This window comes from Anarrhichthys ocellatus, unplaced genomic scaffold (assembly GCF_004355925.1).
Source record: "Anarrhichthys ocellatus isolate YVR2014 unplaced genomic scaffold, GSC_Weel_1.0 scaffold5, whole genome shotgun sequence".
In the NCBI taxonomy this organism is placed as follows: Eukaryota; Metazoa; Chordata; class Actinopteri; order Perciformes; family Anarhichadidae; genus Anarrhichthys; species Anarrhichthys ocellatus.
Genome location: NW_022280035.1, coordinates 932,950 through 949,831, shown reverse-complemented (window position 1 = coordinate 949,831; position 16,882 = coordinate 932,950). Strand labels below are relative to the sequence as shown.

At 44.7% G+C, this 16,882-nt stretch overlaps 1 protein-coding gene across 1 annotated transcript in view; it reads right to left on the bottom strand.

Annotated features, from left to right (window-relative positions):
* LOC116382023 (sodium/potassium-transporting ATPase subunit beta-1-interacting protein 4-like) overlaps positions 1–16,838 on the bottom strand; it is a 23,562-nt gene extending 6,724 nt beyond the window's left edge. The window contains exons 1-2 of the mRNA XM_031844678.1: positions 15,127–16,838; positions 4,354–4,414 (exon numbers count right to left, since the gene is read on the bottom strand). Coding sequence (XP_031700538.1) covers positions 4,354–4,414; positions 15,127–15,246 — 181 coding nt within the window. The 5' untranslated portion in view covers positions 15,247–16,838. The remainder of the gene's footprint in view (positions 1–4,353; positions 4,415–15,126) is intronic.
* Between the last annotated feature and the right edge of the window lie 44 nt (positions 16,839–16,882).

Here is a 16,882-nt window from a genome sequence, read left to right as displayed (position 1 = left end):
CACACACACACACACACACACACACACACACACACACACACACACACTCTATTTAAAGGAGCTCCTCATGGTTTGATCCACTCTGCAGTATACGTCTCTGTCCTCACACACCGTTACACAGCCATCACTGCAATGCAGGCTACTCATTGACTTTAAAGGCGATTTTATGCTCCGTTATTCTGCATATGAAAACTTCAGGTGTGTTTGAATGAGAGTGTGTTCAAAGTTAATCATCCATGCAGAGAGGAGAAAGGTCCCAGGCAAACACAGGCCAGGAGAACCTCTGGAATATGTTTCATGTGACGAATACAGACAATGCCACTGTGCTTATTATTGGGCAAATATTTTGATGATCGATTATTAACGTTGAAATGAACTGGTAGTTGCAGTGCTAATTTCCAGAGTTTACAAGTAACAACTACTTCAATGTGGATATATTTTGCAGAATAATTAAAAAATATCAGAGTTCCATTCAAGTGTCCCAGGATGTTATGACAGTGAGCCAACGTCACAATAGCACCAAAGACTGCATATAAGAAGTGGACGTGGTCTTTGTGACGTCGCCCATCTGTTTGTGTACTGCCGTTTTTTAGCCTCTAGTTCGACATTTTGGCCGTCACCATCTTGGCTTTTTGCAACCAGTGAATGGAAGTGACCATATCTGGACTGAGGAGGAGGGACGTAGAGACGCTGTATACGTCTCTGGTAGCGGCCTGTCAATCACAGCTTCTTGACTTGGACCTTAAAAACGACCGTCAAACAGAAACTGTGTCAAAATGGTCAATCTCTGAATGTTCAACTTGAAGATAACATTTTGGGGTAAGTCGTGGTGACAAGACTTTTTTTGTGGATGTTTTGACCTTTTTCACTCTTTTCCAACTGGAGAATACGCTGCCACCTACACGCTCTCGCATCCCTTCAGCGTCTCATTCTGCTGTGGAGGATTTTCTGGGGATGTGACTCAGCACAGAGGGCGGCAGCATAATTAGCAGACATGCTAAAGCGAGCTTATCCCGGCGCTCGGCTTCTAACTCCATGACCTACTTTACAAAGAGGATTTTCCCCACCACTCGCTCAGTCGCTGTGTCTGCTCACCACCGATAACTCTGTGGAACCAATTCACACACACACACACACACAAATATCTACACTCCAACATTCAGTCAGTCCTGCATAGTCAGGTAACACACACAAATACATTCAGTGTAAAGGTATGCATGAGTGTGTGAATATACATATGCACTTTTAACGTGAGAGGATGTCAAATCAAATGGGAGATCACACACACACACACACACACACACACACACACACACACACACACTCTATTCTGCCCATTGTGTCTTCCTGTGAGTGTGTGTGTGTGTGTGTGTGTGTGTGCGTGCACGGGTGTGTGTGTTTCACCCCGCTATTCTTTACACAAGCCTGAGCACTCAAATCTATCTCACCCGTCTCCCCTGAGAGTGAGAGAGTGCTCGGCGTGAGAGGAATTCCTGTCTTATCTCCTCATTCACGAGAAGCTCATCTTGTCTCGTGTTGTTTGTTTCGGCATAATGACCCGTCTCCTCTTCCAACCTCGCTCCTGACGAACACCTCCCTCTGCTCTCCCCCCTCCATGCTCCTCTTCCGGTCTCACCCTCTCTCTTTCTGTCCCTCCTGAGGATTCTTCCCTACCTTTCTTCTCTTGCCGAGGCACAATCAACTGTGGAAGTTATTGACGGACGAGGCGCTTAATGAGGCTGATAAAACGAGGGACCAGGGACCTCTAACTTTTTTTTACAAGCACACCTCATTAAAGCTTCGAAAGCCAGAGACGGGAAACGAGACGGAGAGCGGCGGAGATTTCTTACAACAATTGGACTCTCATATGTGATTATTCCATCTTAGTGTGGAGAACGCGAGGAACAGGAATGAAGCGAGTGAAGAGAAGAGGAAGTTCTGAGTAGGAGGAGAGGTGCTGAGGCACAGAAACACGCTTTAATCTACACATCAAATGAGAGTGGTGGAGCTGGTGTCTGCGTGTGTGTGTGTGTGTGTGTGTGTGTGTGCGCACCTGTCTCTGAACAAGTTTGTGTGTGTGTGTGTGTGTGTGTGTGTGTGTGTGTGTGTGTGTGAGCAGGCAAAAGGCTGATTGCAATAACAAAGAGCGAGCGGTTGGAAGCTTTCGTGGCAGAGTTTTACTCCTGAATCAGAGAAGAGCCGCCAGATAATTAAAAATGTTTTGTTTTCACCCTTGACCCTTTTTTTTGTGAACCAACCTTTCCTTATTGCTCTTTTGATAATGTTACCGCTGATTTTGTGTGTGTGTGTGTGTGTGTGTGTGTGTGTGTGTGGGGGTGAATGGCCATCCGCTTTTCAAACAAACACAATCTGTGCCACACGGGGCGGTGAACAAAGCTCAAATGTCACAAAGAAACAAAAGTGTAGTTTAGTTTAGTTGACTTGACTCGTGCTGAGGTGGTGTTGCCCTCCAGGGATTATTTAGGGTCGACTGGTGATTAAGTGGTACTGCCCAGAGCCGGGGGTGGTGATGCTAACCGCTCACAGCCGCTGAATCTCTGGTATGTGACCACCACAGAACCGCCTGGATTTCTGCAGCGCTCGTCTGCAGGAACACGGGCACCACATCACAAGTTCCTCTCAAATTACAAGAGTCTGCAGGTTTAACATGAAATTAGTGCGTGTGCATTACGCTTTGTGCATTACGCCGTGTTCAAATCAAAGTGAGAGTTTGGGTGTCTGGGATTGATTACAGCCAGGCTCCAGCTACTTCACAATTAGTACTCTGACAAGCACGAACAGTATGTAGGGGCCTGTGATTTCCGTGATGTGGAAAACACAGACAGCTTCACGGAATTTGATGATAAAAATGGAATCTGCGGTGAAACAAGGCACATTTGGTTTTTGCCAAAATGTGGAAGCAATTTATGAAAATCAAGGTTTCCCCTACTATCATAAGCGTTGTTTTTTCCCAGCATCTAAGCTGTATGAACGAAAATAAACTATGCCACTAATTTACGGGTCACGCTGCTTCTCTCCTCTGCTCTCTGTGTCGGTGTTTTTTAACTGATGGTTCAGCTCATCTCCTCCAGACACACACAGTCATGTTGAAGAGGCCCTTCCACACGTCTAGCGTCTTTCAAACTACACGATTTTGGCTCTGATTTTCCACTCGCCGCTAGTTTTCGGAGCTTCCCAGCAAAAGTCACAGATCAGATGCAAATTTGGCGTTCGCTGTTCAAAGATGTGAGCCGAGAGGCTCTTCGATGCATAAATATGTGACCTGTCGGGAAATGAGAGCGCAAGACGCGTGTTGAGGGGTCAAATACAACAAAGGAAGTCGACACTAACAGCTAAATTTACAAAAGAAGGAACGTTTTGTTTTATAACCGTATTGAGAAACCTATTTAATCTCAGCTAATCCTCACAGAGCGTTCAGGGTTAATATTCAGAAGGGAAAAATACGTTGAGGCAGACTCTCATGCATGTGGACATCGCTATGCGTCCCGGAGAGTTACTGCGGTGCTAATCAGATATTTACGACCGCCGCTAACCCTTAGATCAAATGTTTCCTGCCCTCTGATTGTCCGACCTCGAGCGAGAACCTCTGACCCTGCGTCCTATGAGGTCACAGCAGCTGGGTCATTTATCACAAGGGTTCATCTCTGGTTTCTCCTTCTCTAATATCTCATGTCGCCTGTTCACACACCCTTTTCTCTCTCTCTGCCTGCTTCATGCAGGACAGGAAAAGGCCGAGTCAACTGCACAGACTGAGCCACTTCGGAGGAAGCATGTGCATGTTTGACAAGCTGCAAGAGCATAAGGAGGGAAGGTGTGTGCGTGTCGAGAGGAGAGTGGGGGAGGTGCACTCCTGCGGTGTAAAAAAACACCCGCCCGAGCCAGCAACAGACAGCTGGAGCGACAAACAAGGGGGCGCGTGGGGAGAAGAAAGTGAGCGAAGTGAAAGTCCCGAGTACATGAAAGAAAGGTTTGCAACAACAGCGAGGACCACACAGACGACTGGACACGTGAAAGAGAAAGTGAGAAGAATGGGCTGAAGGAGGTGTGGAGAGGGAACACATGGTTCCTTTGGTTCTGGAGGGAGAGAGAGAGAGGGCCCAGCTGGCGTGAAGGAGGACAGAGGAGGGAGACAGGGGAGAGCTGGTGATAGTGGGAGGTAAAGATAGGAAAAGAATAGAAAGACGTGGCCCTGTTCTCCTCAATTCTGGAGTTTTCCGTCACATCTGCGTGAGTGGTTCTGAGAGTGATTCATTAATTGCTGCAATGATCTGTTTCAAGAATGTGTGTGTGTGTGTGTGTGTGTGTGTGAGGGGGTGAGGGTAAGCGACTCACAGCTGTCCTCCTCCTCGGTGATGGCGCTGACAACATAACAGGCGTACACGAAGCCCAGGAGCTGCGAACACACAAGCAAACGAGAGAGATGTTAGACTTCACCGAGCTGGCGGCTGATAAACAGCTGCTTTGATTGGCAAAAAAAAAAAAAAAAAAAGAACATACACAGAACATCTGGAAAGGAGCGAGTTTTTTCGATGATGCAGCCTCGATCTTTTTGGGGGACCATGTGATGCAACGCTGTGCAACACTCGAGCTGAAACGATCCGTTGATTATCCGACAGAAAACTGATTGAGATTAATTTTAATGATGAAGTAATAGTTGTCAAATGTTCGTTCCATGTTACTATCAAGCTAAAGTTGTCAAACATGTTACAGGTTCCAGCTTCTGAAACGTGCTGCTTTTCTCTGTTATACAACAACATGAGGTGAATATTAATATTATTATATTAGTAGGTTTTTACTGTGAGTCACACAAAACGAGCAACATGAAGACGTCACCTCGTGTTCTGGAACATTTTTCACTATTTTCAGACATTTTAGAGACAAACTTTATATATAAAATGAACACATTCATTAAAAATGGAAATAATTATAAGCAGCTGTAATCTATATATTTATAATATAATTTGGATCAAATAATTATGAGTAAAGTGGAAGGGGTCGCTCGTAGTGACCTCACTCTGAAGGCAGGGTTAGTAACTTCTTCAAAAACATATTCATATTTTCGTTGAAATTCTCATTAAATCCCGAAAGCATCAATGAAGCAAATCCTTTGACAAAAAAATATAAACAAAATCTAATTCCTGTGGCTTTTGCAGGACTGTAATAATGGCAGAATGAAATGATTGGAAATGATTCTGCCCGTGTGTTCATTACTCGTCAACAGAGTCTTTCACTGGCTGCATCTCAACAGCTGTGAGTGCTAACAATAACCATGTTTGTTGTTTATATTTAGAACGATCATTTTTGGGGGAGTGGCTTTGGAGAGAGGCCTAAAGGGACGGGCTGTCAGTGTTGCTGACTTAGCAACTTTCTCGCTAGATTTAGCAGCTTTTGGAGCTGGTGTTGCTCGCTACTTTACTAACACTCTGCACCTTTACCGTCTCACATCAGCGCTATTTTCTGCCATGCCACTTTGATAAACCCAATCTATGCTACCTGCCCAGGTTGGAGACTAGGTGGTGAACATAGTGGAGCATTTAACTACTAAAGAGCCACGTACATCCATCAGGAGTCAAAAACAGAGCTGAACAAAGAACAAATTGGATTTGCATACAGCATGTGTCCAGAAACAAGGACGCTGAGTATGTGTAAATAAAGCTACTTAAAAAGGTGATAACATGTCAGTGCTGCTTTACTGTATCGTCATTGTTGGCTCTTACACATACAGTAGTAGCTCACATGCACAAACACACCAGAAAGCAACGGAACGAGAGCACAGACTCACTGTACGCTGATGCACATGTGGGCAAACAGCGCTGAGAATAGCCTATGGGACTGGCAGATGGCTGTCATCGACTCGGAAACAGACACTCTGAGAGACTGTCTCTCTCCACCCGGGCCGGCCATCCATCATTTGGCTCTCCGCCACGCCAATTAAAGACAGCATTGGGCACGCTGCCCTCCTCGCACACTGGGTACACAAACACAAAACCCAAAGGGAACGGACTGGCTGTCTGCGACGGCGGCTATTTATATAACATTCATTCAACCTATAACTTAACTTGGCCCACGTAATTATAAGAGGAACAAAGACGGCGTGCAGTCTCCAGGTCTTTCATCTCCACCATTCAGGCTTTTTATTCCTGTTTTTCACTCACATAAGATATTCGGCCTTTATTGAAGTTCATCCAGATGTAGATTAAATGTTTTATTTATGAATGAAACGCAGGTGTGGTGTCTAGTGGAGAAGGGAACGGGGTCGGTCTCTGTGTGGGCTAGATAAGACACACATAACTCTTGTCTCTCGCTCCGTTTCCTCTCTCTAGAATCTAATTGCTGGTCTCACCCCATCCATTACAGTGGCAGTGAAATGGAGGGGAATTAGCATATGTATAAAGCCGGTGTCAAACACAAGATGGTGTTAACAGCAGGGGGGCGCACCCTGTTTTCAACCACATCGTGTCTGTCTGTGTGTTTCTCCTGTAAAAGCGGTGCGCTCGTACGAGTTAATATTGATGCATGAGTAAACGTTTGTTTCATTTTCCTAAAGGGCTCTGATCACTGCTGTGGTCTGGAATGGAGTCAGACATCGTAAAGCCAATCTGTCACAGCAGAGGAGGCTGTGCAGAGTGTTTGTGTAGCACACGTACAGATGGGTGACAGATTAAGAGAAAACACAACATTGAGCGTGTTAATAAGGTGTTGGGGCTCCACAAGCTGCCAGAACAGCTGCAATACAACTTGTCATTAGTGCTGGGTATCAGTACATGATACCTGTATACATGGTACTTTTAAGGTATCGACCGAAGTACCAAGTAGTATTGAAACCTCTCCAGTCAAACGTTACCATGCAATTGACTGTTTTTGTGGCCAGATCTAGAAAAAAACGTGTTTTGTACGGTGTGTTTGGCTAACCGCTAACAGCTACACACACTGCTGCGTACCTCTCGGCCGCTGCTCTGCGGCTCACTTGTATTGTTTTGTAGGGTGTGTTTAGCTAACTGCTAACAGCTAACAGAACTACCAGTACACACACACTGCTGAGTACACCACCGCAACTCAGCCACTGCTTATTTTGTCTTTGGTAAGATTGTCGTCTTATACGATGACTTAGAGCTGATTGCCTGCATACATCGCCGCTTGTTTTTGAGTTTGAATGGTGTGTTTTAAGACGCCTTACAGCCCGTTAGTGGCTAGACCGGGGGTTGTATTCATTCAGTCACACTATACAGCAGGCGGTGATCTGCACACTTCTCTTTATGGTCTGAACACTCAGTAACACGCTCGTCCAAAATCTCCTACAGGTGATGGAATATAACTCACACAATTTCCCTAATCATCAAACCATTCAGTGAATTTGTAACCCGTCTGTATATGAATGAAAGAGAAAAAGGAGGGGGAGAAAGAACTAAGCTCTCACTTCCTACCCATGTTTTGATTCAAGAAATGTCGTCAGGGAAAGCACAAAGATGTTGAGGCGAGGATGAAAGAAACAACATAAAGGCCGTTTTCTATCTACAGACAAGCTATTCCCCCGAGGATAAAAAGCTCATAACACCACGGACATACTTCCTCTTAGCCTCATTGCACACTCATAAACAGCAGTTGTGAGTAGACAAATCCAACACACCAGAAATGTCATACCTTCAATCAGTGAATGCCAAACCTTGGGAGCAACTAATGGGAAATCAGTCATTTCTCACGCCTCAACTGATAACCGCTGACAGCAAGAGAGTCTGGGTGCTGCATGGAGATGGACTATAATGTATCCACTCGTGTCCCCGTCTTCTAGTTCCCTCTCCTATGGCCACGGTACATTTAGTGTGATGTACAGGGAGCTAATAAGATCAGAAGTGAACACTCGGTGGCTTTTTGCTGGAGGCATTGCTGTCCTTAGCCAATATAGGTCAGTGTCCTCAATAACAAGTGACAATTCCACTTAAATATCCTCGCATATTAAATAATCACGCTCATAAATCCTCTCACACAGCAGTCCTTTGACTTCCTACTGTCACTTCTGGAGTTCAGGGATCATTTTAGAGATTGATGTCAAATTAATTAAGCTCATAAAGCCCCCGCACGTCCTCTGAGGCTTGATGTCAGTCTGCCTGTGAGGACGTGCCGAACTAAAGCCAACTCATTTAGCTGCCAATCATCTTTTTTTTCCTTGCACTCTGCACTTTTCCCTTTAAGTCAGTCACTTTTTAAACACAAGTCTCCACATCACTGTCACTCCACAATCTGCAAATCTCCGCTTCTCTATCTGTGTCCTTTTTTTTAGTTTTGTTTGTCGAGCAGTAAGTAGAGTCCGAGGAAGGCAACCGGGGCACGAAAAGTTCAGCTGTAGATCTGAGAAAACATCAAAAGCAAAGCTGTCCTCCAGTGGGCCTTCATGTACTATTTACTATGTGGCAGAGGAAACGAAAGGAGGTATTTGTGATAGTTCAGCACTATCCTTGTTTCCTCTCTCCGATAATGAGGGGCTAAAAGAAGGGCAAGGCACAAACGTTTGTGTGTGTGTGTGTGTGCGTGTGTGTGTGCGTGAGAAGAATGCCAGCTGCCGAGCTAAAAAGGAAGGTTACTTATTTGCATAGGCTAATGGAGGTCAGGTGCATACTGAATGTGCCGGTCCAGAAAGACGCGTGATCACCTACGACGATGCACACTTACAAACATCAGTCTGCTAGACGTGAATCTGTTGCACTCTTCTCAGTTATAACTGCAATAAAATCAGGTTTACAGTCAAGTTGGATAAAGGGGAAAAAAAACAGTCTCGCTCACTGCACAGGTGTAAAGACTGACATCCTTTTCAATCTCAATCAATTTAAAATGTTCTCTGTGTAGCCCTGACCAATAAGTAGATTGATTGGTTGATTGTCAGACAATGAATCAACAATTTCGATAATGGATTGATTGTCTAAGTCAGTCATTGAGCGACGAGACTAATGCTGCATTCACATGGAATCAGGCCGACAGTAGACGGCAAACCGGATGTTATGTTAGTGGACGAGAGCAGGGCGGAAATATTACCAGTACCGGCAACAATAACGGTAACCAGATGTTACGTAGCTCCCTCGCACCGGAGAAAGTTGTTTAAGTTAGCATTTTATAGCTACATGCATTCTAAAACAATTACATGAAATAATCAGTTGACATTAGTTGAGGAGAGGAACATTCGCCTGTCACAACAGTAACTTTACTATTTGTGTTACTGTTGCACCTTGACGGAGCAGGTTACAAATAGTAAAGCCCTGTGGAAACAGGCTACTTGAACACTAGGGCTGTCAACAAATAGTCTAAATTTGAACATATATTTGAATAGTGAAAAGTACCACAAAAAAAAGCTGTCTGCCTCGCACAACCTGAATGTCGACAGTCACACAACGTCACTTTCGTTAATTCAAAATGAAAAGATGTAACATAAGTTTGAGCTGAAGCTGCTGGTGGTGTGGATGATGGCATTCTGTAAAGTATTTTATTTTCAGATGTGTTCAAGGGTACTAATATAGGAGTTGAAAAAAGAATCAAGATGAATCAATAATGATAATAATTGTTGGTTGCAGCCCTGTATCTGTCTGTTGATATGAATTTAGAGACGCCTGCTTTCTACAGCCGACAGGCCTGTCCACACGTGTGTGTGCAGTGACGGATATCTGAGTCGGTCTACGAGCTCATTAACACACTATTGATTGTGGCTCAGCGTCAGGAGGAAAGTCACCGGGTGCACGATGATGAAAGGAATTTGTAGGTAAAATACATCACACGGGAGAGAGGAGGAGCAGAAAGAGAGAGAGAGGAAGAGGGGTGGTGCAGATGTCTAGTGGGTTAATTATACAGGCTTCTCTGCACAAAATCAGACGTGTGTGAGTGAGCAGCTGCATGTTTAATGACATGATGAGAAAGGGACTGCCGAGACCACATCCACCTGTTCTCTTCTACCAGCCCCCCCCCCCCCCATCCACAAACACAGATCTATACAGCTTACAGGACCACATGCGGTCGATCAGTGTCTCTGTGGTGCTGATTTGCATCTGCCACATCAAATAACAGCACTCTGCTGTAAACAAAAAACAAACAAACACATGACACACAGACACAAGAGGCTGCACATGCAGGAATAAAAAAGCTGTATGAGGAAAGAAAAGACTGCGTGTTTGTCCGTGCAGCCTCATGCAGAGGATTTTAGACGAGGGAGGTCTGACTTCCTCGGCATGGATCGGCTCGGCTCACTCTTGGTTATGATCTCTATTCCGTTTTCAGATAGTTCCAACTCAGTGTAGGCGGGATTATTAGCTGATCGTCGTATATGGATCCTTTCATATGCAACCAAACAGAGGAACGTCTGGATTTTGTCAATTGCATGGCGTAGTTTTGTGTTTTTAAATGTGGGTCGAATGAATGAACAAATATCGACGGTAAATACCTTGGCTATTTAAAACTGGTGTGTTTGTGCAGGGTTATCCCGCGTCGCGCTAGAAATTCCACCTTCTAGTATCGACTCAGCTCGCTTGGAACCTCGACCGAGATGGCACCAAAAAAAGTAATAGGTGCTATCCACAACCTTTGCCGATTGAAAAGCAAAACAAAAGAGCGAGGCGAGTTGAGTAGAGCCGTGCTGTGGAAATGCGAATCAGGAAGATAAATTAAACGAGTACACACTCAACAAGCAAAAAGGAAAAGCAAACATGCCGCTGGAGAAGTTTTACTTCTTTAATGTTGCTTGTTTTTCACTTTTAAGTTCTCCTCTGTTTCCATTTCTTCCTCTTGCCTACTCTCAGAGTTTAAAAAGACCAAATATTGGAGTAAAATTAATCTGAGCAAAATGCATGCCCCTGAAAAAACAGATTAACAATTAAAGCTCTTGGTGGAGACGGCCTTTGAAGTTCAATGGCGGGAAGTCATGAACTGCGAGTAGCCCGATATATATATATATATATATATATATGTTCAGTGGCCCGCTGGCGCCTCATTCAGACTTACTTCTCCTCTGGTCTTCGGGTCTTTCTCTTCTCCTCCCTGTTTTTTTGGCAGCAGGCAACAGCCGTAATAACTGCTGACTACTGCATCATCAAGTCTTTTAATCCTTGGATCTTTATAATCCTTTGAAGGAGATGCTGTGAAACTCACAGAGCAGTTACGATGTGATGTCAGCGCTGACATATTGCAGAGGTGCTTAATGCTATTATTACACTAGATAATGCACGGACATTTTTTTTTACTGATTCCGGACAAATTACTGCGCTTCAAATAGGAATCACATCAAAGATCCCTCCAGTTGGCTCCCCATGCAGCACAAAACAGAAACACACATATTCCCCCACAGTGGTGACGGTTGTTCAGCTTGAGAGTTGGACTAATGGACTTATCAAAGCGAGCCCCCTGACCTCCTGGATGAGTGAGGGGGGAGGCCATGATGTTTCTCATGCCGCTGAACTGAGTGAACCTGAACGACGACGGAACACACACCCAAACCTAAAGGAGAGCCGAGCGGACCCCCGATATATACCCCCCCCCCACCCACACACACACACACACACACTCCCCTGGTGTTAAACAAGCTGCACTTCAACACAGACCGCAGACTGACATGAGAGAGAGACGCCTAAGCTCCAGAGAAAAAAGTGGCAGAAGAGAAGGAGAAGTGCGTTGGTGGGAGTTTGATTGACATGAGCGTCAAGCGGTGTGAGATCTGCGCAGGAAAAGGAGACGGGAAGAGGAAATAGATCAACGAGCAATGGAGCGGGAGAATGACGCAGGCCGCCGTTCTTCCCATTATCAACTACCACACAAATCCTCCCAATGCAGGTTCCCAAGGAAAAGAGAGGCAACGGAAAAAAAGCATTGCCTGTGGCAGCAATAAGCTACACTAAATGATATGATATCTGTGTGTGTGTGTGTGTGTGTGTGTGTGCATTTTATGAGAAGCTCAGCAACTCTGACAACCCCTCGACATCTCTCACCCTCCCTTTAGTGTGTGAGAGTTGTGTCGACACAGATGTAAACTGAACATCACACCTTGCACATTTTTGTTTTTCTCATACTTTTCTTCACAACCTCCATCTCACCGGAGACGTCTTCTCACACTCGACTGTTTTATTTGACGACGAAGAAGAAAAAGAAAAGAAGACAGGATCACGGGAGGACAGAGAGAGGTGTGTGTGTGTGTGTGTGTGTGTGTTGATTTTCTGCTGACTAAACTGACAGGGAAATCAGTCCTTATTATTGAATATTAATATATATAATTATCGCCTCACGGTTTTATGCCTCCGTCAACCAGTCAAGTTATACTTTACATCCACTTCTGTCCAAAATGTCACCACTTCATCATGTTATCCTTAGACGTTTGTGTGAAATTGCAATAATTTGAGTTATGGGGAAAAGTGTGTTTTGTAAAGATAAAGTGATCTTTCACCATTACGTTTTCAGTCAAACCTTGAGTCCAGGTGGACATTTGTGCCAAATTGGAAGAAATACCCTGCGGGCGTTCCTGAGAAACGACGCTCACAAGAAACGGGCCGAACGAACAAACGAATAGACGGACGGACGGACGGACAACCTGAAAACATGACGCCTTCAGCCTCTGCTGTCGCCGGCGCAGAAAGAAGCCATTCAATAACAATATGTGCTGTGGGACGGATGGGTGAGTTGGGTCTCAGTGAAGCCAGCAAAGAATATAAAAGGCAGAGACGGAGCAAAATGTTCCTGAAGCAATGAATAATACATCATCCCAGTTTGAAAAGGTTGCCTCCACCTCGAGCTCATCCTTTAAACCTGTGAGTTACTCTCTGACTGAATGCAGCCTGAACAACACAGCGCTGACTTCCCTTCTGAACGGCTTCCTCCGAGCTCATGATGAATCTGAGCAGATAGATGACGGATGGTGACGCCTCCATTACTGGCCAATGGATCCACATTTTTCACCCTAATGAAACACGCTCTCTGGAGTCCAGACTAAATATTTAATGGCCTCTCGCGGCGCCCTTGAACAAACCCTTGAACAAAGACAAAGGGACACCCCACTTTTCTTCTCATCCTTTTCTTTCATTCCTTCATCTCTGTCTTCGAGTCTTTCCTTTTCCCCAGAGAAGGAAAAAGGACAAACCGAAACAAGAGCGGACATCTCTAAGGACTCTATTTTCCTGAGCAGCGCTCCGTTTTTAGCCTGAGAGGAAGTGAAGGTGCGAGGAAAGCGATGCCATTTATGATGCCGGGATTTTAGCACCAATTTCCCGGGAGCCGTTCTCACGGAGATGCTGTTGCACGCTTGGTTGGACAATAACATGTAAAAATGCAAGCAAAAAAAAAAAAGAAAGACGTGTTGCCATCTCCTGTGGAGGAGTAAAAGTCCATGTGAGGCGAGGAATGAACCAATTCACTGGCTATAGTGCGTGGGGCTAATGAGATTCAGTGAGAGAGCCGAGGCTGTAACGCGAGGTCAGATGTTATATTACTTCTTCTCCACGGGGCTGATGGGATGAGTGGTACAATTCAGTGCTTCTCAACGCTGGGTCCCTCTGATGGTATTCTAATGTGCCATGTCGCTAACTGCATTCACTGTGCTCTCCCAGGTGTGAATTAAGATTCAAGATTAGACGGTAAGAATGAGAACCAACAGGACTCCAAGGCTACATCCACACGACTACGTTTTTTAAAACGCATTAATACTCCTAAAACAGAGACGTTTGAAACGGCTGCTGCCGTCGTTTTAGTTTGAAAACTCGCGTTGTAGTCTGGACGGGCAGAAACGGTGACCTTTGAAAACGCTGACACAAACAAAACGTACCAGTGAAGAAGCAAGAAGACAACGAGTGTAACCGCCAAACTGTCACAAACCAACCTCCATAAAGAGACAAAGGTTGAAAATACTGTAAACAATGTGAATTGGCTGCACAATATTCACTCAAATGTAGATTTTTAGGACCTCCTGTTTCTAGAGCATCTAAATAAAGGATTGGCCTTCTTTGTGAAATACTAAGACATGTAAATAGTGTTTTTATCAGTGAACTGTTTCAAGTCTAAAAAAGCTCAGAGCACCTCCCTAAAACTAAGCTTCATCAGTCATGACGTGTCCTTCCCTGATATCGTCACGCCACCATCACCTCATAATAATAAACAACATCAGCCCCGACTACCATTGGTTCATTTCAACATGAATCATAAATTACAAGTGTTGCTGATCTCGTTCACAATGCTAACAGCTAAATTCTTCATTTGATAATGCTACTACTGCCGACATGCGCATCAGGCGAGCTATTATTTGAGCGCTTTGCAACCGGTACGCGAATGCCCCGTGAATGTCATGTGATAGGTGTTTTCAGGCGTGGCGGCATGGATGGAGATTATTTAAGAAACGGCGGTAGAACGCTCCTCTGGACGAAGATTCTTTTAATATATTTTTAAAAAGCCGTTTGAAGACAAAAACGTAGTCGTGTGGGTGTAGCCTGACCCACTGAATGCTGATGAACCTGATGTGTATTAGCTCTCTCTCTCTCTCTCTCTCTCTCTCTCTCTCTCTCTCTCTCTCTCTGTATGTATTAAAGCGTAAAGGAGTGGGAAAATAGCTCTGGATGTGTTTGTGTTCATTGAAATGGAGTCAAAGTGTGTGTAAGTGAATGCTACTGTGAGTAAATGTGTGTAATGTGCATCTCTGAACCCAAGTGCCTGCTTGGCTGGCAACAAAAAGAATGCCCTGGCCTCCGTCCAATGTCAGGTTTAGTCTCTCATACATGGGGGTGTGCAAATGTGCATGCTGGCAGGATGTGCGTACACGGTGCTGTGTAAAGAGGACAATAACAGTCCTTCCAGTGTTTGAGTAGCCTGTTAGCAGCTGGCAGGTCTGAGCCTCAGCCAGACAAAACAACTGATCAATTTTTCATTCAGTGACCGGAGCGGAGGAAGGGGAGGCTGCCATAGACAAAATAACAGGCCGCCGTGGAAGTATACGGAGAAAAGTGCTTGAAAGGGCAAAACAAAAAAAGATCACTTTCCTCTCCATCACCTCTCACGTACGTGAATCCCACAGCGAGCGAGGCCGGTGTCAGATGCGTAATATAATGAGTTCCCGTGACACGACGTGTGAATAATGTCGGTGAGAGCTTGTATACTCACAGCGACGAGGATCTGCGTGCCGCTGTGCACGACCTCGATGTACTGGTAGTCCATGAGGCAGCCCATGACCGTGATGTAGGAGTGGCTCTCCGTGGTGTGGACCCCCGGGGCCTGAGGCATCTCTCTCCTCACGCAGCCCGGCCCGTGTTCGCTCCACCAAGAGTGATGGGCGGAGATGTTGAATGTCAGCAGGTCGCTGTCCTGAAAAGGAGGAAAAAAACTTCTTTACTTGGACTCTATTCATTACTTATGATGTACATCCATGTATTCTTTATGAGGAAAACCTAGGGCTGGTGATGTTGTACAAGAGGCAGAGGGCTTTTCTTTGGACACTTAAGATTAGAGATCGCTACGATAAACAACAATACATTAAACATTATGTTTTATACATACACAATGTGTTTCATGTGCGCTATACCTTTAAACTGTATGATAAATAAACTGTATGAAAAACTGCCTTCATATGCAGTATTTGTAGGCAAAGGGAGACAATTTTGGTATTTGGAGCATTCTGGTTTCTGTTTGTAGTCCAAGTAGAATTGACCAATCAAGTTGGAGCAGGCTTTGGTTGAATGCAGGTAAACAGTTCATATTGGAGAGCAAAATGAAAAGGGAGGAACGCATTGGCTGAAATGTAATCTTGGAACCCACCGGCTATCATCTATCATGGTGTAGCTTTTTGTTGGTCTATAATTAGCTCGCAAACTGGCTACTTGTGAAACAATCCGGTCATACAAGTCGTCTCTCGACTCCAGTCTCGCATCTCAACTTGTTAAGTCTGGCTTAGTCTGCATTTAGGAACAGCAGTGCTTTGAGCTAAATGCTAACATCAGCATGCTAACATGCTCAAAGTCCATCCAATAGTTTAACTGAAACACTGTCACCATAAACCACAAACTACAGGTAAAAGTCAGGAGATCCAAGTCATTAGGATTCATCCTCTTGGGACCATGACTGGATGACATTTCATGGCAATCCGTCTGATGGTTGTTGAGATATTTCCATCTGGATCAAAGTGATAGACCGACCCCTGTTGCCATCCCTAGATGACATGCAGTAGCATGAATAAAAACACATTTTCTTACTTACCATGAGCTGTGTCTAGACATGTAGGTATTTTTGGTTTTATTTGCCCCTTTGGTAAACCTGCAGTCACCCCTTATGTTTGAGCTGAAAGGAATTGTATTGATTGTGCTTAAAGCTTTGAAAAAGTCAAAACAGCAATGTTTCTTTGCAGGAACAATGTGTCGCTTCCTTAGGATAATCCAAGGACTTCAAAGTCAACAGTTTTCTTTGGGACTACTTCCTAGTGAATGAATAAGCCCTCTGAAAACTGTTGACACTGTGTTTTGTGGTTCATCCAGAGCAACAGGGACATTGTTTCAGGAGAGAGATTTTGCTGTTGAGTATGTTTTTTTAAGTATGTTTTTTTTGTCTATCCTCCTCAACTGTATTGTGGTGGAGGCAGAACTTTCGAGAACCAGGGCAAATAAAACTAAAAACATCTGCATGGCGAGACACCAACAGAGGTATATAATAGACTGGGGTGAACCAGCCTTTTAATAGTCGTACCCATAGACTGTATATAAGAAGTGGATGTAACCCATTGTTTTGTGGACTACAGTTTTGAAGCCTTAAGTTCGGCAATGGAAGTTACAGTATTTGGATTGGACCGTGGAGGAGTGACGTAGAGACGGCTCTGGTAGCGGCCTGTCAATCACGGTGTAGCCCCGCCCTAAAGCATCCCCTGCTTTAT